General features: G+C 44.7%; 1 protein-coding gene across 1 annotated transcript; it reads left to right on the top strand.

Annotated features, from left to right (window-relative positions):
- The first annotated feature begins 7,874 nt into the window (after positions 1–7,874).
- N4BP2L1 (NEDD4 binding protein 2 like 1) lies at positions 7,875–23,353 on the top strand. The gene is made up of 5 exons (XM_054387049.1): positions 7,875–7,996; positions 17,761–17,885; positions 18,715–18,803; positions 19,931–20,007; positions 23,125–23,353. The coding sequence occupies exons 1-5, from the start codon at positions 7,875–7,877 to the stop codon at positions 23,351–23,353; spliced, it is 642 nt and encodes a 213-aa protein (XP_054243024.1).
- Positions 23,354–23,580: the final 227 nt, after the last annotated feature.

The raw sequence follows: 23,580 nt of genomic DNA, 5'->3' as shown, positions 1-23,580 counted from the left end.
TTGTTTGTTTTTTAGATGATATTATTGATCATGGAAATTGTCCAGAGAATGAAGACTCTTCTGAAACACATCCAGAAATGGAGCTGTTTCAGGGGGTGATGGAGGAGAACATCATGACCTCCACTATCACTGACTGTTCAGATGCTGTGTTTCATCACTTGTGACTGTCCATCTTAAATGCTGTGTGGAGGAAAAGGTAATCAGTCACACTTGTGAAAGTGTTTTATTCTTGCATTATATTTGACCAAGCATCTAAATAACAATTTTTGGTAGAATTTTTAGTGTGTGTTTAGTTTCACCCAACATAATTATTTTTTTTTCTTCAAGTTAGACTTGAGGGTTGTTTAGGGTTGGCTGGTTGTTTTGGTTTTTTTTTTAAGTCTGAAGTAGAAAAAGAGAAAGCAATATTTTGTTATTGAAGCCATATGATATTTTTTTCTCTGCCAGAAAGCAATGGTCCAGGATGCCTAAAAGCTGGGCTTTGTTCCCAGTTTGATTACTGTGGCTCTCTGTTGTGAGTCATGTCATCTCAGGCCTATTTTCCTCATCTCTTCAGTATGGGGAGCCATGCTGACTCCGTTAAGGCTGTAATTATCATAGAATCAACAAGGTTGGAAAAAGACCTCAGAGATCGAGTCCAACCTATCACCCAGCACCTTATGACTAACTAAACCATGGCTTCAAGTGCCACGTCCAATCCTTTATTGAACATCTCCAGGGACAGTGACTCCACCACCTCCGTGGGCAGCACATTCCAATGGCAGATCACTCTTTCTGTGAAGAACTTTCTCCTCATCTCAAGCCTAAACTTCCCCTGGCACAGCTTGAGTCTGTGTCCTCTTGTTCTGGTGCTGGCTGCCTGGGAGAAGAGACCAACCCCCACCTGGCTACAACCTCCCTTCAGGTAGTTGTAGACAGCAATGAGGTCACCCCTGAGCCTCCTCTTCTCCAGGCTAAACAACCCCAGCTCCCTCAGCCTCTCACATGGCTTGTGCTCAAGACCTCTCACCAGCCTCTTTGCCCTTCTCTGGACATGTTCAAGTATCTCAATGCTCTTCTTAAATTGAGGAGCCTAGAAATGGACACAATTATGAAGAGCATTGTATGAGCAAGAAAACTATATTTCACCAAGAAAAAGTGACAGTTCTGCTCTTCAGCAGAGAATCAGCAGCAGGAGATTGCAAAATGACTCAATATACAGAAGTGTTAATTTTTCATGAATGTTTTCAGTCGGTATGACAAAATGTGCTACAGAGTATTACAAAGTATGCTACCATGTTCATAACTTGGCTTGTGCATTTGTTAACCTTTTGAGAACTTGGTAAAGTTTCTCCAATTTGTTTATGAGAGAGATTCTGTGTAGATTGTGATAAGAAGAAAGTACTACAGATGGAAAATGCTAGCTTAACTTCTGTATCATTTTCCATGAGTTGTTCTTTCCAAAGTGGAAAATGGTTTTCCACTTTGGTGGAAAGTGGAGGTACATGGAAATACAGTAATTTGCACCTTAGGCAAATTGAGCCAGAAAAAAAAAAATGCAGATCCCAAAGCTTAAATTATTCTCATCCAGATGTCACAGGACCACTAGAATATCATCCAGTTGGGGTCTGGCCAGGGCTCTGTGTCACCTGGGTGTCCTGAGCATGAGTTGATGGCTAGTGGAGGAATCAAAGAGGTGGACATGTGCAGTGTTGGGATGGTTATGAAAACAGAAGTTGACATTTTACAAAATTTCTTAATTTTTATGCAGTAGAGGTTCATGACAGCAGGTGGTGGAATAGTTTGATTTGGAAGTGAAAGCTCTTTATTAGTGTGTTGGGTTGCACCCATCCTTGATGGGGGCTGAAGAAGGAATCCAGCCCCAGGTGGACAAAAGAAACTTGATCCAGGTAGGCAGAGAGAGACTTGGGTTTCCCCCTCCCAGGAGGAGAGGTCCCCTGGGTCAAAGGTGGTCTATTCCACTCCCCCTTTTGGTCCAGCAAGCCTATAAAAAGGGACATCTTGTACTTCCCTCTTTTTCCCTGCTTCGCCTGCCTAAGAGAGGTCATTTGCTGCTGCTTGCTGCTTCCTGCATTGACCACGTGGTGGGGGCCTACTCTCCAGGCTGCATCCACGCTTTCTGAAGAACTGAATCCACTTGCATCCAGGGAATACAAGGCTGGCTGGGCTTGGGTTTGTATGTTTTCCTACTTATCCCTTACCTTTGTAAAACCCTCCCTGTTATTGAGATATATGGATATAGATTAAAAAATGACCTCTTTTACTTCCAAATCTATTCCAGACTATTTTCTTTTGTGAATTTACCTCCCCTTTTTCCCTACCTGATTTGTTTTACCTTTACTGGGAAAGGGAGAGGGGAAGGAATCTCAATCTGTTACCATCTGGGCTTTTAGACTCCGGGTAAAGCTCAAACCAACACAATTGGGAGTTGATTTTATTATATGCATTCTTATATGACTGATGACACAAATGATATTACAGGTCATTTGCTGATTAGCCTGTACCAAGTGCCAATGCAGGAAGGTGAGGGTGAACTCTCTGAATCACATAGTAGTAGTGTATTGTCCTTTTACATAATCAAATACTAAAATATTTGGTAAGCAAATAAAAAAGCTATTTTCAGAAAATACTTAGCCCTGTGCCAGCCACAAGTGTTTATAAGTTACTACTTTATAATACTGCAAATGTGAACACTCCATAAGCAAGGTTTTTCTTACCATACTGCCTGGCTCTATCAGTGTGGATTTGTAACCCAGAAAGTCCAGGTTTGTTGAATAGAATGTTTTTATGCTAAAGAAACAAATTGTGGAAGCACCCTGAAGAAAACTGCAGTTAGCCTGGAAATGTTTTTTTTTTTTTTCTTTTTCCCCCCTCTGTGTGCTTCAAGAAAGAAGAGACATGCTAGCAGAGTATCCTCCTTATTGTCCATACTTTTACCTGGTTGCTGAATCCAACAAAGTGTCTTTTCCATTAGAACTACTTTATTTGTCTATCTGCCATACTACTCCCAAAATTATTTCAGTTCTTCTCTACTGCTTGTTGTGAGCATAGCAGAAACGCTGTGCAGCCCTGTGTTTGTGAGCTGGCCACTGACTGTGACGTGACATTGCAGTCTAATACTCTGCTGCACTGGTTTATGTTAGCTCTAGCAATATGGAATTAAAGCATACTTTGCCATGAAAGAAGACTTCCACTCAGTGTTTGGTGTAAAAGAAGGCATCGCACGCTCTGCACAGAAGGTCTTGGTTATGAAGGTCTGAGCTGAAGTGGTATGGTTAAGCTGGAGGTCCCTGCTGGTACTTGAAGCCAATATAACAGTTGATTGCCCTGGTCCTGGCCACATGGTCCCATTCTCCTTGCAGCAGCTTTGACTTGAGAATTCTGAGCTGGTTAGGGCTTTGTGTTGGGAAGAGGAGGCAAGTTAATTGGGGGATTTTTTTTTTTCCACATCTGAGATGAGTCAGGGAAATTATTACTGGCTGTTTGAGTGAGAGGGTATGACACCAGAGGTCAGATGGGTTTAGGCCATGGTCTGCTGCCTTAGGCCAAGCTTGTATGATGCCTCACTGCTGGCAAATGTGGGAAGTGTCCTTCTCCCAGCCTTGCCCCAGTTACCAGCTCCAGCATTCCCTGTCTGACATAAAGGCTATAATTAACTGACTAACTGCACAGGAAACAAATGAGTAGTTTTCTGCTGGGCCAATGAATTTAGATTATCTTGTGTAAGGTCCATCTCAGTGCCAAAGCTGGGACCAAGGAGCAGATGGAGCTGTGCTTCTGCAGATGTGACAGAGATGATGTGCAGGGCTTCCTGCTTGGGTGGCAGCCAGCTCTGATACAAGGGATCACACATGATGCAACATTACCTTCAGGTGAAAAGCTGCTTCTAAGATAAACACATTAGGATGTGAGGGTTGGTTGGTTGGTTTTTTAAGTGTGTGAAAAGCAAAAAATTTCTCTTAGGGTTTTCAATTGACTTGTGCATAGATGATTTCACCTCAACATGAGGAGAAACTTCTTTACAGTGAGGGTGACAGAGTACTGGAACAGGCTGTCCAGGGGGGTTGTGGAGTCTCCTTCTCTGGAGACTTTCAAAACCTACCTGGATGCATTCCTGTGCAGACTACCCTAAGAGATCCTGCTCTGGCAGGGGGGTTGGACCTTATGATCTCTTGAGTTCCCTTCCAACCTCTGATATACTCTGATACTGTGTTCACTATCAGGCACCAGATACTGTGTAATGTAGCCCCTTGGCCAGTCCTCACATGAATATTCAAGTGGTCCTCTGAAGTCCACATGAGTAAGCACTGTAAAAGGCAGGTGAGTTTGTCTGTTTGGTAGTGTCCCTGATTTTGAGGGATAAGATTGTCTTTTCTCACCACAAGTTAATTCTCTTCTGGTTTCTGATTAAAGTAGACTTGCCAAGAATGGTGTCCTGAGGCAGTTGCGAAACTGCTCAAGTGAACAACCACAAATGTTGAAATGGATTTTATTTCATCAAATATCAGAAAAACGAAAACTGAAGTGTTCCTATCAAAAGCTTTTAAAATCATAGGAGATAAATAGAGCTAATACAATCATCTCAGTCCCTTTAGACTGGAAACTAAGCTAAGCATTACTGGCCAAGTGGAATTTAGTCTGTTAGCCAGATGAGCATCCTTCTTTACTCATGTTCTGTAAGGGTGTTTTTTGTTCAAATGGGAGAGTGAGCATTGTTGTTCACGTTCCTCTGAACACAGTAGGGTTAATCTCAAGCTGTTGTGAGAGCTCCTTCTTGCAGCATTGGCAGCACATCAGTGTTTTGTCAGGAGATTAAGCAAGAGATTCTGGTTTTAAAAAAATGCTGAGATCGGTGAAAACAGCATTATTTTGGTGTCTAGAAGTTTTCCTTAGACCAAGACTCACAAGTACCAGATGATACAAATGTAGAAAAAGAAGACAAAACCCAATGTCAGTTTAAACATTTATCTATCTGCAAGGACTACTGCAAAATAAAAGCTGTCATGTTTCTTTTTCTAATGCAGTGGTCAGTAACTCTCTGCAGGAAGACTTCCTGCATGGCAGCAGGCTAGGGCTGTGGTTTTGAATAGGCAAATCTCTTGATGACACATGTTACTGCTCCTCCTTTCCCTGGCTGTGCTGTTCCCTTCACTTCCCCTTGCTGGATGCAGTGGTTCTGTTGTGGTGTTTCAGCAGAATCTCTTCTTTTTTTCAGAAACTTCTCACTTGGACTCCACCATGGAAGGACTTCAGTTGGCCACCAAGGATTTTAAATGTGACTAGTCTAGAAGAAAGTAACCACTGCAGATTTTGGGTGTGAATCTTTAGTTGTATGCTTCCTTATCCCCCTACAGCCCCCTAATAATAACCTCTCTGTACATATAATAAAAATGAGAAATGAAGTGACTTTGTTGTGTGTGGCAAAAGGTCATGTTCTGAAGCCCTTTCATCATTTCATGATGCTGAGGTGGCTGGCACTTTCACCTGCAGAAGGGCATGAGAGCAATCACGAATTGGAAAATGAAAGCAGAAAGCAAAGAGGTGTGGTGAGATGGAGCAAAAAGAGAACTTGCTGTTGGGAGCAGAAGGATCACGAAGGATCACAATTTTTGAGGAAAATCAGGAATGCTTGCTGAAATAGTAACAAAGGTGAGACAGGCAACAGAGACAAGGGAGGTGAAAGGACAACCCAAAGGACACCTAATGAACTTAATAATTGAGGAAATTAATCAGAGTAACCTTTGACAGATATGAGATAAACTGGCCTACGTAATGCTGGGGATTTCTTTGTAATGAGTGACCGAAAAGGCAAATCCTCACTGTGAAAAGAGTGAGAAAAGATTAATGACAAGGGGAGAAGCAAGGAAGTTTAGGTCATGTGTACTTGTCAGAAGTGATACTCCCATCTTCCACACCTTCTACATCCAGAATATCCATTTATTCACTTACCTCCTGTTTCTCACCTTTCCCTGTGCCCTTTTTTGTTGTGCCTCAGCTGAAGAAGCCAGTACCTGACTGCAGTCATGATGAATCTCCACCACAGTCTAAATGCTGGTGTTCCCCCACTGTCCACTGAAACAAATACTGTCTATACATGTAAGCAGTTAAAGAGGAATGCATTTTGAAATTAGTGTTGTATCATTGGCAAAATCTACTGGCTGCACTTTTTTTCGTGCATTTAATTTCTCATGCAGATGTGTGATTTTTTTTTTTTTCCTCCTTCCTTGGTTGAAAATATGCTGCTCTTCTGCCAGCAGAATGCAGAATGTTATGCAAAATGTAGTGGGGAGGAGGAAGGTTGTTCATTATGGCCATAACTGCAGCTTTGGATTTACCTGAAGTACTGTCAGCAGCAGCAAAGTTAAGAACATGCCACTCAAGGGTTAATATTTACTTCCTACTTTTATTGAGAGAAATCTGAGTGCCTATATTTTCTGTTACTGAGTACTGCCTTCCAAAATGCTTAAAATAAAAACAATTTTCAAAATTGCACATCATTCTTGTATGGACAAAAGCTGTTTCCTCTTTTAGTAGGGCATTTCCAGATTAAGTTTACTTTAAACCCCTCTGGTATCTTTGAATGTCAAAGTTAATGTCTTTTATTTCATGCCACTTGTTTCCTCCCCTTGATGTAGTGTTGGTGTGCCACATTCCTGTGAGCTACGCTTTCTCCCAGCATATGAACACTCTATCACTGTTTTCTAACTCTTAAACCTAAATCTTCAGTGTTGTAGTTCATTGGCAGTGTGTCCCTATGGTATACCTGAGTCTAGTTTCTAGCTAACTATCAGCTAATACTGTATATGGCTCTGAGAGGGAGAATATGATACCACACCAACTGATTTTGGTTTAATTGGAAACTGCAATTTCTTTGTCTTGTGTGGTGATCAAGTTCAAGCAGATCAGGTCTTCTGCAGGGAAAATAAATCTTGTTAAATCTGCTGTAGTTTCTCATGTCTCTCCTGTGAAGACAGGCTGAGACAGTTGGTATTGGTCAGCCTGGAGAAGACTCCAGGGAGATCCTACAGCAGCATTCCAGTACCTAAAGGGGTCCTACAGGAAAGCGAAGAGGGACTTTTTACACAGGCCTGTAGTGACAGGGCAAGGGGTAAGGGCTTTAAACTGAAGGAGGGTAGATGCAGATGTAAGAAAGTCCTCCACTCTGAAGGTGATGAGACACTGGAACAGGTTGCCCAGAGAAGATATGCCTGCCCCCTCCCTGGAAGTGTTCAATGGCTGATCAGATGCCATTGAGCAACCTGGTTTAGTGGAAGGTGTCCCTGCCCATGGCAAGGGGTTTGGAACAAGATGATCTTTAAGATCCCTTCCAACCTAAATAATTCTATGATTCTTTGTGGTAATCTGTTTGAAAAAGTAAAGTTGATGTAGTGAGCATAATAATGCACAGGGTAATTTGTGCAGGCCAGTTAACTAGCGACCATTTGCTTGGACTCCCTACGTGTCTTTTGCTTTTTTTTGGGGGGGTGTGTGTGTGTTTGTTTTGGTTTGTTTGTCTGAGTTGGAGGAGGTTGTCTCCATACTGCAAAAGGGAAGAAAGAAGTTAAGAGTCAGTATCTATGGCCCTGTATCTACAGGACCATACTCTACTCTTCCAAAATGATTCGCCGATTCCCTTTTCAGGGATACCCTTGGGCCTGAACGGCCAAGTTTTTGCTCACTCCCCTGTCCGTGCAGGCCGCAGCGGGTGACAGGGTTAAATCCCCAGTCCTCGGTTCCTGCCGCCGGCCTGGGCGGCCCCGGGAGGGGAAGGGAAGGGGAAAGGAAGCGGGTGTAGCAGGGCCTCGCTGCTCCCGCCTCCCCTGCCGGGGCCGCCCCGGCCGCCGTCGCTGCCGGCCGGGCCTCTGGGCTGCAGGATGGATGAGCAGCTGCTCCGCGCCTTTAGTGAAGTGAGCCTGCACCCCCCGCGGCGCCGGTTCAGCGGCAGGCTGGTGCTGCTGCGGGGGCTGCCGGGAGCCGGGAAAAGCACCCTGGCCAGGTAAGCCGCAGGGTCTGGAGCCGTTTTGCCTTTCGTAGGGTCTCATCTCCTCTGTCTCCGGCTGCTCCCCACTGCTGCGGCTCTGCTCCCCGGGGGCGGGCGACAGACGAGCCCCGCTGGAGGGTAGGTGTGCCGGGAGGAGAAGCGATGCAGCGGAGCTCCCACGGAGTGAAGCCGGGCAGGTGCTTCGGGCAGCCCACCTGGCTCCGCTTCAGAGCGAAGAACTTGCTTCTGGTCCCTGGAAGAAGGCAGAGGCAGCAGCTTAGAGCTGGTTTTCGGGCTCAGGAGGAAGTCGGAGCCTCGCAGGATGCTTGAGTTCAGAGATCCCTCACAGCTTTGTTGCAGCTGCCTCTAGCTGCTTTCTGGACATGCTGCCTATAGCACCGTGTATGTTGTTGTTCTGAGTAAGCAGTGCAGAAAGGGATGTCTCCGGTGGGACGGGCAGATCACCAAATCAAGGTAGTTGTTCTTTCCTTTGGAAAACACACCAGGCTGGTGCTTTGAGGTTTGGGCTTTGTTGTTTGTTTGTTGGGGTTTTGTCTGTGTGGTTGATCACAAACGTAGTAAACTACTTCCTTTCTTTGACTGAAAATTGCTGACAACTCTAATTTCTGTTTTCATGATGTCCTGCACCCCTGGTCAGAGATGTAGGAGTATGTAAAACGGGCAGAGGAGACTCTTCCACTCAGTGACTGATAGAAAATCGATGTAAAAACTCAGTGAAATGGTGGGAGACAGTACTGCTGTTTTCATGACCCAGTATATCTGTAATCTGGTATCACAAAATCTACAGTTTGGTATCTCACAGTTCTTGATGTCACCCTCTCTCGATCCAAAGAGGAACATCTGCTGATTTCTCACATTGGTTTCCAAGCTGGAAAACCTAGCTTGTCTTCACGGGCTGCAACGGGAAGGGCTCTGCTGTGAAAGGTGGCAGCATGAACCTGTGGGATGCACTTGGGTTATTCAACAGTTTCCTTTTTTTCAGTGCAGTCCTTCATGTCAAGTGCTGCCATGTGCCTCACAGGACTTCTGCAAGACCAAGTTTATTAATGAACAGCCAAATGCTGTGTTTTTACTGACATCTCTTTCTAAAGAAGTATAAGGTGCAGGCTGTGCTCCTTTGTGGGGATTTGGGTCTTGTAGTACAATAAGAACATAATCATTTGGGGCCATACTCTCAAGTATTGCAAATAACTAACTCACCTCTTTTTTTAAGGTCAAAACACAGGATTAGTTATTAGTGACAGATTTAAAAAATCACATAAGTATTGTTTTAGTCCTCTGTGAGATGAACATTTGGGGAACTTAGTTCCTAGCCCCTGTTTGTTGTGTCATTGCATTTAGCCATTCAGCAGTACACAGATCAAAGGGCTGCTGTAAAACAGTGTTTAGTACATCTCCGTTGACACTGTCCAGATTATGTGAAAGTATTATGCTATAAAAGCACTATTTCAAGAAAAGTCTGAGGTTTCCCATTTCCACAGTGTGTACCTTTTGGTGCTGGTGAGTGCAGTGTGCTAAGCAAAGTGATACTTGCAGAACATGAGTCCAGCAAAGCTCAGTGTAGGATCCTGCTGGAGGAGGAAGGTGATTACTTATTTGCAAAAGTCCTTGGAAAGTTCGTTTTACCTATTCAAATTTATTCTGTCTGTATTCACTCACAGTATCACAGCTGAATACTTGGAAGCACCAAGATGCATGTGCACAGGTAGTATGGCCAAAATCAGAGAGGACAGGTACCTTCAACTGTCCCATCACTTTCTTGTCTGAGTTCCTCTTGGTTGGTGGGGACAGGGGGTTTTGGTCAGGTCTGCTATGGCATCTTGCAACTAGCAGTTTCTGTGCTGCCACCTTCTTGCCTCTGAATTTTGCTTACTTGGTGCTCCATTAATCTAGGCAGGGTGTTTTGTCCATCGTTTTAATTTTCCCATTTTGGGTGTCCTTTTAGCTGCAGCTTCTATCCCTTTTGGAACAAGGGGAAGAAGGAAGGTGTGTATAGGCTGGTGGGATCTGTTGGCTGTCATCCCACTCTGAGTTTCAACAGCAAGTCCTCTGTGCTGGGGTTTGGCTGAGTGCTGATCTTTCTGGGGTGTATAAACAGGGCCTTTCCCAGTTTTATTGATGATAATGATGTTACTGGTTGTCAGTGTTCACCATTGTTTTAGCTTTTGCTCTATTATTTCTTCTGGTGCTTTCACACACCTTTATTCATTCTCTGCATCTTGTACATCTTTACAGTGCTCAGAAGTGTCATAAACCATGAATGTTATCACCGGTGATGTCACAACCCCATGATAGCTCCAGTAGAAAGGCCTCTTTTCAGTTTGTCATACAATCCTAGGAACAATTCTGGATCCATCACTTGTTGCCCTGACCTTTCAGTGTCAGCCAGCACCATTTGGATACAGCTTTGTAAGACTGACTTAATGGCATCATTGTTAAAATTATTTCTCCATCTTAGTCACTTGCTAGCTTAGAGCTCAGAGCAGATGACAGTGGGTCAGTTCAGGTCTGGGTTTTGGATTCTGGTAAAGACAGTGAAATATCTACCTGTGATATATTCAATAGTCAAGGCAGAACTAGGAGTTTGTCTGCTCACCACCAAGCCCCAAACCTTTCCAATTGCTTTAGTTTTAAGGATATGCTTCCCTGAAGCACATACTTTAAGTGACCCTAACCATCTCCCTCCATCCGTTCACTTATGTCACCACCAGCAGAAGTTCTTGTGTAGCATCTGCCCCCTGAGTGTGTTCCTCTAATGTCACAGTAGATTTCATGATGAGACCCAGGCAAGTGTTAAGAAAACTGAGGTGCAGAAGGTATAGGTTCCAAAAATGTTGTAAAAAACCCCCAAACACATAAACCACACACAAGCTCCTATCTGCTTCTCCAACAGACTGTTTCCAGTTCTTTTACAATATATTGCTGTGATGCACAGCTCAAGTAACATGAACCCCATGAACCCTCTGTGTGGCAGTTTTGATCGAGCAGTAGGCTGTACGTGATCAAACATGTAACTTTCCTGCCACTGCTGTTGATTTATCACTTGAAATGGGGTCAGTTTAGTACCTCCTTATTGAAGCGTAGAGAGAGCAATCATCACTGCTTGGCGTGATTCGTACCTTCTTCAGTTCTCTCTGCTGCTTTTGCCCGGTTCATTCTGACACCTCCAGCCCTGGGCCAGCCCTACACACCTCTGTTACCAGCACCGTGGCCCTGCTGCAGAGGTGCAGCTCCAAGAGGGTTCATGGACTTAGTTCTGCAGCTCCTGCTGCCAGGCAGCAGTGCACTGTAAACCGTAACCTTTGTACGAAACTGGTTCAGGTGATTCTCCTCGATGTGCTTATCAAACATGACATGCAGCCTGTTGCTTTACAAAATGCAGCCACTGCTCTGGCTCCAGTGGGTGAGACACAGAGGCACGTGAGTGCTCTGCCAACAGTGCAGTGACTGGCTGTCAGGCTTCTGCCAGGGCAAAGTCCTCAGGGCATGAGAAGTTGTTAAAACATAGCAAACAAGCGAAAAGTGCTGGGCATGTGCCCCAGATCTCATAGTTCTGATTTTTTGCTTAAACTAAAGGCTTGTAAATGCCATGGGAAGCTTGGTGTTGGGAAGAGTGCCCAGAGCTAAGTGGTTGCATTGACATACATGTTCTGATCTCCATTATGCTGGAAGTAGCTTGGGCATTTACTGGTTCTGAGATCTGCTTCAAGTACTGCTCTGTTCCCTTCTGAGCACTGAAAAAGTTCCTTCCAGTCCTGCTTACCAGGCTCAAGTCAGAAATCAGTTCATTTTAAAATTTTCTGGTGGAAAAACATGACAACCTATGAAATATAGTTATGGGTATTAATAGTGATTATGGAGACTTCTACCAGGTGCTCGAATGCATCCAGATAGTTGAAGCCTTGAATGATTATTTTGTTGTCTACATATGCATTACAATCAGAATGCTTTTTGAAGGCACTGAAAGTGCTATATGGAAAAAAAACAAGGGAACTTAAACCCAGTATAAATCATGGGGACTGATCTTAAAGTAAACCCAGGAGACTCTAGAAGCATGTCTCTTCACTGAGGCAGTTGTTACAGTGCTCCTGGGGTCAAACAGAAACACAGCTAGATTTTCAACCAAAAGATTCTCCTTTTTCAATCACAGCAGCCAGTCGGAGCAGGGTGAGACAGCAGGTGAGTGTGCACCAGCACTAGCCAGGACACCATTAAGAAGTATCCTTGCCACCCAGGCTGCTGGTGAGGTTGATGTGGGCAGGTGATGAAGCTTGTACCTCTATTTCTGGCAGCTTTATCAGTTCCCAGGCTGTGCAGGTAGAAGTTTGCTGCTGCTGTTGTGTCAGAGCTGAAGGGCAGAAGCATCTGAAAGCCTTCTGCTTCCCAGCTGTATCAATATAATGAGATGCAGTGCCTGGTGTGGAAATCTGCTTCATCTTGCAGAAGGGGGAAAAAGAGTTTGGGGAGATGTATTGCAAGGAGAGAAAACATTCTTCTTACTTCCTTGTACTTTGTGTTTTCTGAAACAGCAACAGCCTCGACATGAGGAAAAACTTCTTGACTGTGAAAGTGGTGGAGCACTGGAACAGGCTACCCAGAGAGATTTTCAAAACCAACCTGGGCACATTCCTGGGTGGCTTGCCCTAGCTGAACCTGCTTTGGCAGGGAGGTCACTTCCAAACCCTACCATTCTGTGATCTGGTGATTCTGAAAGAGCAGCTAACTTTTCCTCAGCGAGGCACAGGGCATGCTGTATTTTGTAGCTGCTGCAAGACGAGAGAGCTGTTAACACTGTGCAATTCCATGTCCCACACAGGCAAATTAACTCTGAACTCTTGACAGATAAGGCTTATCACAAGGCAGCAGTGCTTCAAGTTCAGTGGCTTTTTTTAAAAATGCAAACAACTCATAGGCATATTTTGATCTTGCAAAGAGATTTCATTTTTCTTTTTTTCCTTATTATGCTTTTCACTTGCTGATCTGATGGTTCTGCACCTGGGCTGGAACAGTCCTCACTATCAATACAGACTGAGGGGTGAGGTGTTAGAAATCCGCCCTGTGGAAAAGGACTTGGGAGTGCTGATAGATGAGAAGCTGGACATGAGCAGGCAGTGTGCACTTGCAGCCCAGAAGGCAAATCACATCCTGGGCTGCATCAAAAGATGTGTTGGCAGCGGATGCAGAGAGGCAATTCCAACACTTTGCTCTTGTGAGACCTCACCTGGAGTACTGTGTACAGGTCTAGAGCCCTAAATACAGGAGGGACATGGACCTGATGGAGAGGGTCCAGAGGAGGGCCATGAAAATAATCAGGGGGTTGGAGCACCTCTGCTACTAAGACAGTCTGAGGGAGCTGGGGTTGTTCAGCCCGGAAAAGAGGAGGCTCTGGGGAGACCTAATAGTGGCCTTCCAGTACCTGAAGGGAGCCTTCAAGAAGGATGGAGAGAGACTGTTTGCAAAGGCCTGAGTGGGATAGGATGAGGAGCAAAGATTGAGACTGGCTGTTAGGAACAGGTTCTTTACCACAAGGGTAGTGGAGCACTGGAACAGGTTGCCCAGGGAGGTGGTTGGGGCCCCATCCCTGGATATATTCAAAGAGGGGCTTGACAGGGCTCTGGGCAGCCTGATCTGGTTGAGGATGCCCGTGCTTGCTGCAGAGGGGGTTGGGCTACATGACCTTCGGAGGTCCCTCCTAACCCAGACCATTCTATGGTCTGTCACATACTGCTTAGATTGCTTAAGACTTAATACCAAAGCTCTCACATAAGTGTGCATATAAGTGTTAAAAAGTTAGTAAAGTATGTGTTAAGAAAATGTTAAAAATTTGCACCACTTAAAAAGTAACACTGAGCAGGAAGCAATAATCTTGAGATATTTTACTAATGTGTACAACTTTATGTGCTTCTAGTAGCTGCAGGGACAAGACCTTTTTTAGCACAGCTGGTTTTTTAGAGGAGAGATTGTGATGCAAATGGGTAAAGGTGGGAAGGGTGAGGTGCTGAGTTATAGTGAATATATCAGTTTATCAGAACAAGAATAACCAGATAAGATTTAGGTGCTCCTGTGCTTTCCATGATAAGAATTCTTTGTCTGTGACCAAAATGAAAGCAAAAATATTTTGGCTGTTTGCTAACAGTTTGCAACATGACTTTTGTCAGGTCTGTTTGCCTAGCAGTAATTATGTGAATAAAACATCTCTTTGGAGCTAAAAGGTAACAACAGGTAGGAGCTAGTTAATATGTAGCAGCAGCTACACCCCAGTCCTGGCTCTGCTCTCTGCTCTCTGCTCTCTGGGGCAGTTGCTACTACAAAATGATCGTAATTAATCAGCAGATGGTAGGTGTTAACAGTGGAGGCAGAACAAAGTCAAAGCTGGCCTTTCTTCAGCTAAATGCAATGCGCATTCCTAGTGAAGAATGGCTGCTAGCAGGCAGATTAGGGTAAAATCATTAAGTGAATGGTTGGGGCAGAGTTAGAGATGACAGAGTTGAGCCTTTTCTGTCTGTGTGTCTGTCCTTTTGCTGATAACCTAGAGGCCTCTTTTCCCTTGCTGTTGCTCAATTAGATAAGACATTGAGAAATAGTTGTTTTGCAGCTATGGGGTTGGAAGAGAAGATTTTCTTCTGGGAAGCTGAAATGAGTCGCAGAGACTGGAGACCCTGTGTGGTGTGGTATAGCAGGGCAGCAGCATTCCTGTTTGAGAGCCACAGAATTTCTCAATTGTCCTTACTTACTTTTCTAGAGACATTTTGGGCCCTAGGGAGACAGGAGAGAGTAGTGAGATGCTGCTGCAGGCTCACCCTGACTTCACAGAATCACAGAATTTCAGGGACTGGAAGGGACCTCAAAAGACCATCCAGTCCACCCCCCATGCCAGAGCAGAATCACCTACACCAGATCACACTGGAATGCATCCAGGTGAGTTTTGAATATCTCCAGAGAGGGAGACTCCACAACCCCCCTGGGCAGCCTCTTCCAGTGCTCCATCACCCTCACAGTGAAAAAATCCTTCCTCATGTTCCCATGGAACTTCCTATGCCTCAACTTCCACCCATTGCCCCTTGTCCTGTCATTGGGCATCACTGAGAAGAGCCTGGCTCCATCCTCTTGGCACTCACCCTTTACGTATTTATAAACATTAATGAGGTCACCCCTCAGTCTCCTCTTCTCCAAGCTGAAGAGCCCCAGCTCCCTAAGTCTCTCCTTGTAAAGAAGATGTTCCACTCCCTTAATCATTTTCATGGCTCTGCGCTGGACTCTCTCAAGCAGTTCCCTGAGGTTCTTCTTAAACTGAGGGGCCCAGAACTGGACACAATATTCCAGAAGTGGCCTCACCAGGGCAGAGGAGAGAGGGAGAAGAAGCTCTCTCAACCTATTGGTCACACCCCTTCTAATTCACCCCAGAATGGCATTGACCTTGTCCACAAGAGCACATTGCTGGCTCATAGTCACCCTTCCATCCACCAGGACCCCCAGGTCCCTTTCGCCTTCACTGCTCTCCAGCAGGTCCATTCCCAACCTATACTGGTGCATGGAGTTGTTCCTTCCCAGTTCTACACTTGCCCTTGTTAAACTTCATCAAATTTCTCCCTGCCCAGCTCTCCAGCCTATCCAAGTCTCCCTGAATGGCAGCACAACCTTCTGATGTGTCAGTCACTCCACCCAGCTTTGTGTCATCAGCAAACTTGCTGACAGTGCACTCTTGTGCCCTTGTCCAGGTCATTGAGGAGTATATTGAACAGTACTGGTCCCAGTACTGACCCCTGAGGGACTCCACTAGACACAGGCCTCCAACCAGACTCCATCCCATTGATCACAACTCTTTGATTTCCTTTCTTCATGGTAGATCACAATCCACCTCACTACCTAATCACTGAGGCCACACTGCCTGAGTTTAATTGTGAGGATGCTGTGGGAGATGGTGACTTCTTGCAGAGATTCCCTCAGTCCCCAACACTCTCACTGATCGAAAAAAATAGACAGTTCTGTCGATGGATACAAAGAAGTTTGGATTGCACACAAAGGGGAACAGTTTTGCATTAATGTGGTTGTTGCTGGTTGGTTGTTGGTTTGGTTTGGTTTGTTGTTTTCTACTCTCTAAGGACTGACAGAGAAGTGCTTCATATTTAAACCACCACACAAGCCAGCACTTCCACATTCTAGAGCCAGTCACTGCAAGGCAGCTGGTCAGCTTATGGCAGGATACACATCCACTCTCCATAGGCATCCTGAGTCCCACTGCTGTGGGACACACATCAGAGCGAAGAGAAAGGGAGTTGCTCTGTGCCACTGCCTTCAGGGCATTGGTTTTATGGTGGGTGTCAGTTGGAGGGGTCCAATCTCATTTTGGTGGTGCACAGTAATAAGACAAGAAACAAGGGATACAAACTTAACATAGAAGGTTTCATGTCAACGAGAGGAGAAACTTCTTTACAGTGAGGGTGATGGAGTGTGGCTCCCAGGGTGGTTGTGTAGTCACCTTCTCAGGAGAATTTCAAAACCTGCCTGGATGCGTTCCTGTGCACCCTAGGTGATCCTGCTTTGGCAGGGGGATTGGACTCGATAAGCTCTGGAGGTCCCTTCCAGCCTCTAACATTCTGTGACTATGTGATCTGTTGCACATGGCAATTCATACTGTGTCCAGTTTTGGGCTCCCCAGTTCAGGAGACACAGGGATCTACTGGACAGATTCCAGAAAGGAGCTATAAGGATGGTTGTGGGACTTGAACATCTCTCCTATGAAGAAAAACTGAAAGAACTGGGGCTGTTTATTTTTGAGAAAGCTGAGAGGGGATCTTATCAATGTCTATAAATTTCTGAGGGGTGGGTGCCAAGGTGATGACCTCTTTTCAGTGGTTCCCAGCGATATGACAAGGAACAATGGGTACAATCTACAACACAGGAGGTTCCACCTCAACACAAGTAAACAGTTCTTTAAGGTGATGGTAACTGAGCGCTGGAACAGGCCGTGCAGAGAGGTTGTGGAGTCTCCTTCTCTGGAGACTTTCAAAACTTACCTGGATGCATTCCTGTGTGGCCTGCTGTAGGGGATCCTGCCTTGGCAGGGGCTTGGACTCTAGAGATTCCTTCCTATTCCTAACGTTCTGTGATTCTGTGAACTCTACAAGAGGAGGATTAAGTAAAACAGGGACAAGCGAAAAGCTTGAAGAACCATAATAATGCAACAAATAATAAGAAATATTGACTAATCACTCGGATATTTGTTTACAAATTAGAAAAAAGAAAAAGAAAAGTGTTATGTGGTTTGCAGTGATGAAAAGGAACAAGACAAACTGATGGTAATAGAGACCCTCCTTATCAAATGATAACTCATTCCTTCTGGCCATCTTCAGAAATCTCACTGCAGCAAAATTCCTCTGGTGGTCAAATTGTCTTTGAGACCAAGTTCAATGGGATTAGAAGGTTTGGGATTTGTTTATTTTTTGTATTTTACATATTTACAATCATACCCTCTTAGATAACTTAGAAAGAAAACTGAGTATATTAATATAATTAAAGACTCGTAGATTATTTTGCTGAATTAAAGAAATCAAGGCCATGCCTTTAAGCTTCCTTCCTTTCCTCCTATGTGCCCATCTGTGGGTTATGTTACTTTCAGATCCTTTAAGCTGTAGTTTTTCAAGCGGGCACTGTGTGTATTTGCAGGGCATTCCTACAGCTTTTGATTTAACGGTCTCTATTAATGGCATGCAATTAGTGTATGCTAATCATTCTTTCATTGTTAATACCTTTTCCAGGCAGCTGAAACATGACTGTCCGGGTGCTGTGGTTCTTAGTACTGACGACTTTTTCATCGAAGATGGCGTGTACATGTTTGAGCCTGACTTGCTGGAGGATGCACACAAATGGAACCAGAAAAGAGGTGACTGAGCTTGATCCAGGGGTTTTCCAGAGTTGTTCTGCTTTCACCTTTTCTTTAAACTTGGCCCCCAAAATAAAACATCTCAGGGTGGTATCGTACACTGCAGTTCATGGGGTCCTGGTTAAAAAAAAAACCACAAACATTTACCACTTCTGATTTTGTTTCTTCTGACTTTACAAGAGAGACATTTATGAATGAAAAAATGTCGGTGATCGATAGGTGTTATTTTAAGAAGTAACCCAGTGACTATTAGGTAGTGCTGCTGGAGCTTGGTAACAGCAGGTGGCATGCAAATACCAGCCCAGCAGCTGCTCACTGCAGCTGTATGCATGGCATCCTTCAGACTGTAACTTCTTAGATGTCTGTCCTGACTTGGAAAGGGGTCTTAGAGGGGAGAGTCAGTGATAACCAGGAGGAAAACTTGCAAGCCTAATTATAATTATAGCCTAGGTCTCTACTTCAGAGAGAAAAATGCAGCACGCTTTTATGGCTCTGCTCTCAATTAATTTCTACCAATGGAAAACACTGAGATCATATAATAGGGATCTTTTGCAAATAAGAGTAATTTTTAGCTGTCATAAATACTAGTGCACTGATTTATGTTCTACCAGAGATCAAATCTTGCTGAGCACAGCCAACAGCTGCATCACCTCCTTCAGGGGAGCACCTCTTGAGCACTGACCTCTGCTGATGTTGAGGTGGTAGTTACAAACCCATGTCTGGTGGGGAACCAAGCATGCTAGTAGTGAGCAGAGAGAGGGTGATTTGTGGACAGTCAGATGTCTGTTATTTGATGCATTTTAGCTTTACCTACTGTGTTCCATTACAGCATGCACAGCAATGAAGAAGGGGAAAAGCCCAGTTATTATTGATAACACCAACATCCATGCTTGGGAAATGAAGCCCTATGTGATGATGGTAGGGAAAGCTCTGATTTGTTGCTTCTTTGTGTTCAGCTGTGACATTTATGCAGGGATCTGACTGAACCAGTTCTTAACATGGCTAAAAATAATTCCATTCTCCCCTAGTTTGCTAATTATTGTTGAGGAAAGATACCATGACAAAGTAAGGGAAGAGGTACCAGTGTAGGTGTTTTATCTAGTCAGCTGAATACCTTGGTGAAGGCAAAACTACTTGAAAAGATTAACAGTCTTTGAACTTGCCCTGTTGCATCCCCTTTCTTAGTAGTGGCATGGAATGAGTGGGTCCCAAAGTCCAACAGTCAGGAGTTCTGGCAGAGAGGGCAATATTTTTAGTGCAGTTTCACCATGTAGCCTGTCTACTAACAATATACTTGTGTTTCTATTCTTGGGTTATGGTCTTGTCAGGTAAGAAATTAGAGTTTAAATATTGCTGGCAAAAGAGCACAAAAGAGGCAGGAATTAATAGTGGTGCTGGAAAGCCTGGACATGCCACTCCTGCAGCAGTTGTGAATGCTTGTGGGTGACTAGGAAGAAAGTGAGAGAGTGCAGCCAGAGGTCAGCTAGATGTGAAAAGGTCAACAGATTTTCCTGCCTCTTTTCCCCAAAAATCAAACCCCCAAAGCAGTCCATAACTGTATGAAATATACATACAGAGGCACATACAAGTGTGTGTGTATGACTATATATACAAATATGTTGCTTTACCTTTAAAAAAAAAAAAAGGAGGCCTGTAGACTCAGTGGCTGGCAATGACATGACTGTTAGATGTTGACCTCGCACACCCAGAAGTTCCAGATTGGCATCGCCAGCCTGTGGTTCGTGAGCCACCTGTGGCTTTCAGAGAGTTCAGTGCCAGGATGCCATTGCCATGGGGGATGGAGACTGGGGGCAATGCTGTGACAGATTTTGCTGGGAGACCCAAATCTGATGTAAGGAAATTAACTAGCTAGGACTCAGAGCAGCACCTTGATGGAAGTCATGCTTATCTTCCTCTTTCTGGTTCCAAGTACATATGATAAATCTCTAAGCCAGATAAAGTCTTTGGGGTGTCTGGCAGACTGGCTGCTTCTGAACTTGGCAGCCATATGTCTAAAACTTCTGTGTCCTTCTGTGATTCTTCAGGCACGTGAAAATAGGTATGAAGTTGTATTCCAAGAACCAGATACACCCTGGAAGTTCAATGTTCACGAACTGACAAGGTACGTCTTTTTCTCTTTGCTGTAGCAGACAGATTCTCATTTTATCGCTGTGCTCTGGGAAAGGTCAGCATGATTCCTCTTCATGTACCCTAAAAGGTGCCCTGGTAAATGACAACAGAAGGTTTGTCATAGGGAATTTCTGTTACTCAGTATGTGATCTGCAGTGAATCCAGCCCTGAAAGAACCTGACTGTTCTGAAGCAAATCAGGCAGTAGAAAAAGCAACCCCCTGAAGTACATATTTATAGTGCAAGCTTCTTGGGGCAGGAACCCTGATTTTCATTCTGTGTTCTGTGTTCAGGCACAAAACACATCTAAGCACTACAGACGACACTCAGACATCTGCTCTTAAAAAATCTAACCATAGCTGCTACATTAAACGTGGTAAAAAAATGGGGTGCTAGAGGATCTCTCTAAAGATCTTCACATGGACATGCAAAAGGGATACAATGAAGATACCAACTCGGCATAATGTGGTAGGATATAGTGTCTCCTAAGTATGTTAGCTTGGCAAGTGGCTGCAGGGCTATCAGTTATAGCACTAAAAACCTCCCTGCTGGCTAATTTTCTAGCCTTTAACCTACCAGCTTTGAACTGTGGTACAAGTGATGAGTGCACTCTCATCTACTAATTTATCTTATTAAGTGTGCTCAGAGGGCCAAGAAGGCCAGCAGCATCCAGTGTGACCAGCAGAACCAGGGAAATGATTGTCCCCCTGTATTCAGCACTAGTGGGGCTTTCACTAAAAGAAAGACATTGAGATGCTGGAGTGGGTCCAGAGAAGGGCAGCAAAACTGGTGAAGGCTCTGGAGAGCAGGTCGTTATGAGGAGCAGCTGAGGGAGCTGGGGTTGTTCAGTCTGGAGAAAATGAGGCAGCAGGGAGACCTCACTGTCTACGACTACCTGAAAGAAGGTTGTAGTGAGGTGGGGGTCAGTCTCTCCTTAGTAACAAGTGATAGGATGAGAGAAAAACGGCCTGAAGTTTAGGTTGGACATTAGAAGAAACTTCTTCACTGAAAGGGTTGTTAAATGCTGGAATAGACTCCTCAGGAAGATGTATAGATGTGGGCTGACCAAAACAATTCTATGATTCTGTGATTTGTTATTGCCAGTGCATGGGCACTTAATTCCCACTGACTGCTTTCGTGCCATCTAGGAACTCCAGTCAAAAACTAGTGCTGCTTCTTTGCAAAGTGTGCAAAAAAGTGTTCTTTTTTTTTACAGTTCTTTTTTGACAGAGACAAATGTCGAAGGGTCATGGCCCAGGGTGACTCCAGAGTGAGGCAGGATAGGATATGGCAGATAGCAGCCAGTGGCTTGGGGCTGAAGACAGACAAGGACACCAAGAGCCTTGGCTGCCAGCTGCAAGTGTCGGCTCTTTCCATAGAGGAAGACCTTGGAGTCCTACGAGACAGCAAGTTATCCATGGGACAGCAATGTGCTCTTGTGGCCAAGAGTGCAACAACATCTGGGGTGCATTAAGAAAAGTGTCCAGCAGGTCTAAGGAGGTTCTCCTCCCCCTCTCCTCTGCCTCTGGATCACAACTGGAATACTTTGTCCAGATTTGGGCTTCCCAGTTCAATAGAGACAGGGATCTCCGGGAGAGAGTCCCACAGAGAGCCACAAGGATGATTGTAGGATTTGAACATCTCTCCTGTGAAGAAAGACTGAGAGACCTGGGGCTGTTTAGTCTTGAGAAGGGAAGGCTGAGAGGAGAACTTACCAACCTCTATAAATATCTGAGGGGTGGGTGTCAAGATGAAGGTGCCAGTCTCTTTCTGGAGGTGCCCAGTGGTAGGACAAGCAACAACAGGTACAAGCTAGGACACAGGAGGTTCCACCTCAACACAAGGAGACACTTCTTTATGGTGAGGGTGATGGAGTACTGGAACAGGCTGCCCAGAGAGATTGTGGAATCTCCTTCTCTGGAGACTGGATGCATTTCTATGCACCCTGCCCTAGGTTGTCCTGCTTTGGCAGGGGTGCTTGTACTCGATGAGCTCTGGAGGTCCCTTTCAGCCCCTAGCATTCTGTCATTCTTCACCAGCATCAGGAGGGAGCCAGTGTAGGGCATCACTCCAGAGTAATGATTCATTATAGGTTGAACTGCTCCGTAACTTTTATTTTGTTCTATTAATCATTTGAAACAAGTCAGGGTTTTACAGTAGTGCTGTAAAGCTAATTCAGATGCAGTCAGTTTGGAGCAGGACTTCAGCAAATGATTCAGGGAGGGCTGCAGGTTGCTTCCACTCTGGTTCCCTGTTGTGCATTTACCAGCAACTGGTAGATTGGTTTGTGCTGATTGCTGGTCCCAGGCAGGGACTGCACCTGTGTGTAGGTGCTGAAAGAGCTCATGCTTACTTCACAAGTGGGTTGCCACAGCTGGTAGCCTGCTGTATTACTGCCACCTTAATTCCACCAGAGGAAAAAGATGCTGAGTGATGCATGATGTGCACACCACAAAGCTTGAAAATACGGATGCAGGACAGATGTAGGTTCTAGATGATAAATTGTGCCTAATAGAGCTAAACAGCAAAACCAAAGGCACTCAGAGTGTCACTCACAAGGAGAAATTCCTGTTGGTCTTTGGAAAAATAATCCCCACTTCTGTTCTAGCCAGAAGGCCTGGCATGTTTGACCTTCCCCCCTCCCTCTCAGACATCATCCTTTACGAATCTGCCCTGGAGCTTGAGCCACATCAGGTTTGTTTTCATCCCTCTTGTGCTCAGAATAAAGCAACAGCATTTTTTGGCCCTCTGTCAGTGGCTGGGCTATCTGCAGCCCTTGTCTGCATTTCTCCAGATGAACAAAAGGCTCACCCTGAGGCTAACTAGCCCTTAGCACTACAACCAAGGTCTGCTACACCATTTCAAAGTGTGTGTCTAACTTCTTCTGTCCCGGCTGCCCACAGAAATGCTTGTTACCTTCTTTCAGCAGTCCCAATAATATTTTATGCAGTAGGTTGAAGAGAACAATTGGGGGAAAAAAGGGGCTAGAAATAGATGAGTGGGGACATGAACTGCTATCGTGAACTTCCCAAGCTTATCAACCATAGGCTGATAACTGTAACACATGGGCAGCTAAATCCCTGTATTTTCTGCCAATATTGACTTTACAGAAGAAACATTCACGATGTGCCACGCCAAAAGATACAACAGATGAAAAAAGAATATGAGCACAATGTTACCTTCCACAGTGTTCTTCAGTCTGAAAAACCAAGCAGAGATGAGAGAAGCTCCAGTGGACCAAGTGCAGCTTACAGCATGAGTGGCCGTTCCAACCCCCCTCCAGTCTTCTCCAACAGAAGACATCATGGGGCACATATAAACAAGATGACATTTAACTAAAGAGACTGATTCCTCACGGTGTTTTTATCAGGGTATAAAAGTCTCTAGTTTTACTTTTTTTATGCTTCTATTTTTTCTACTATATTTTTAAATTACTGTTTTTAGCAAATCTTTGAATGTCACTGAATTATGATCTCATAGCTCTACATGCCCAACCAAAGAACACTGTCCCCAGTACAAACTGTAGTCCCTCTCATCCTTCTTCCTCCATGAAAATCCATTCAAGC

The sequence above is a fragment of the Indicator indicator genome, chromosome 1 (assembly GCF_027791375.1).
Source record: "Indicator indicator isolate 239-I01 chromosome 1, UM_Iind_1.1, whole genome shotgun sequence".
NCBI classification, from domain to species: domain Eukaryota; kingdom Metazoa; phylum Chordata; class Aves; order Piciformes; family Indicatoridae; genus Indicator; species Indicator indicator.
The sequence above is the reverse complement of the archived record's forward strand: the minus strand, read 5'-3'. Positions and strand labels throughout refer to the sequence as shown.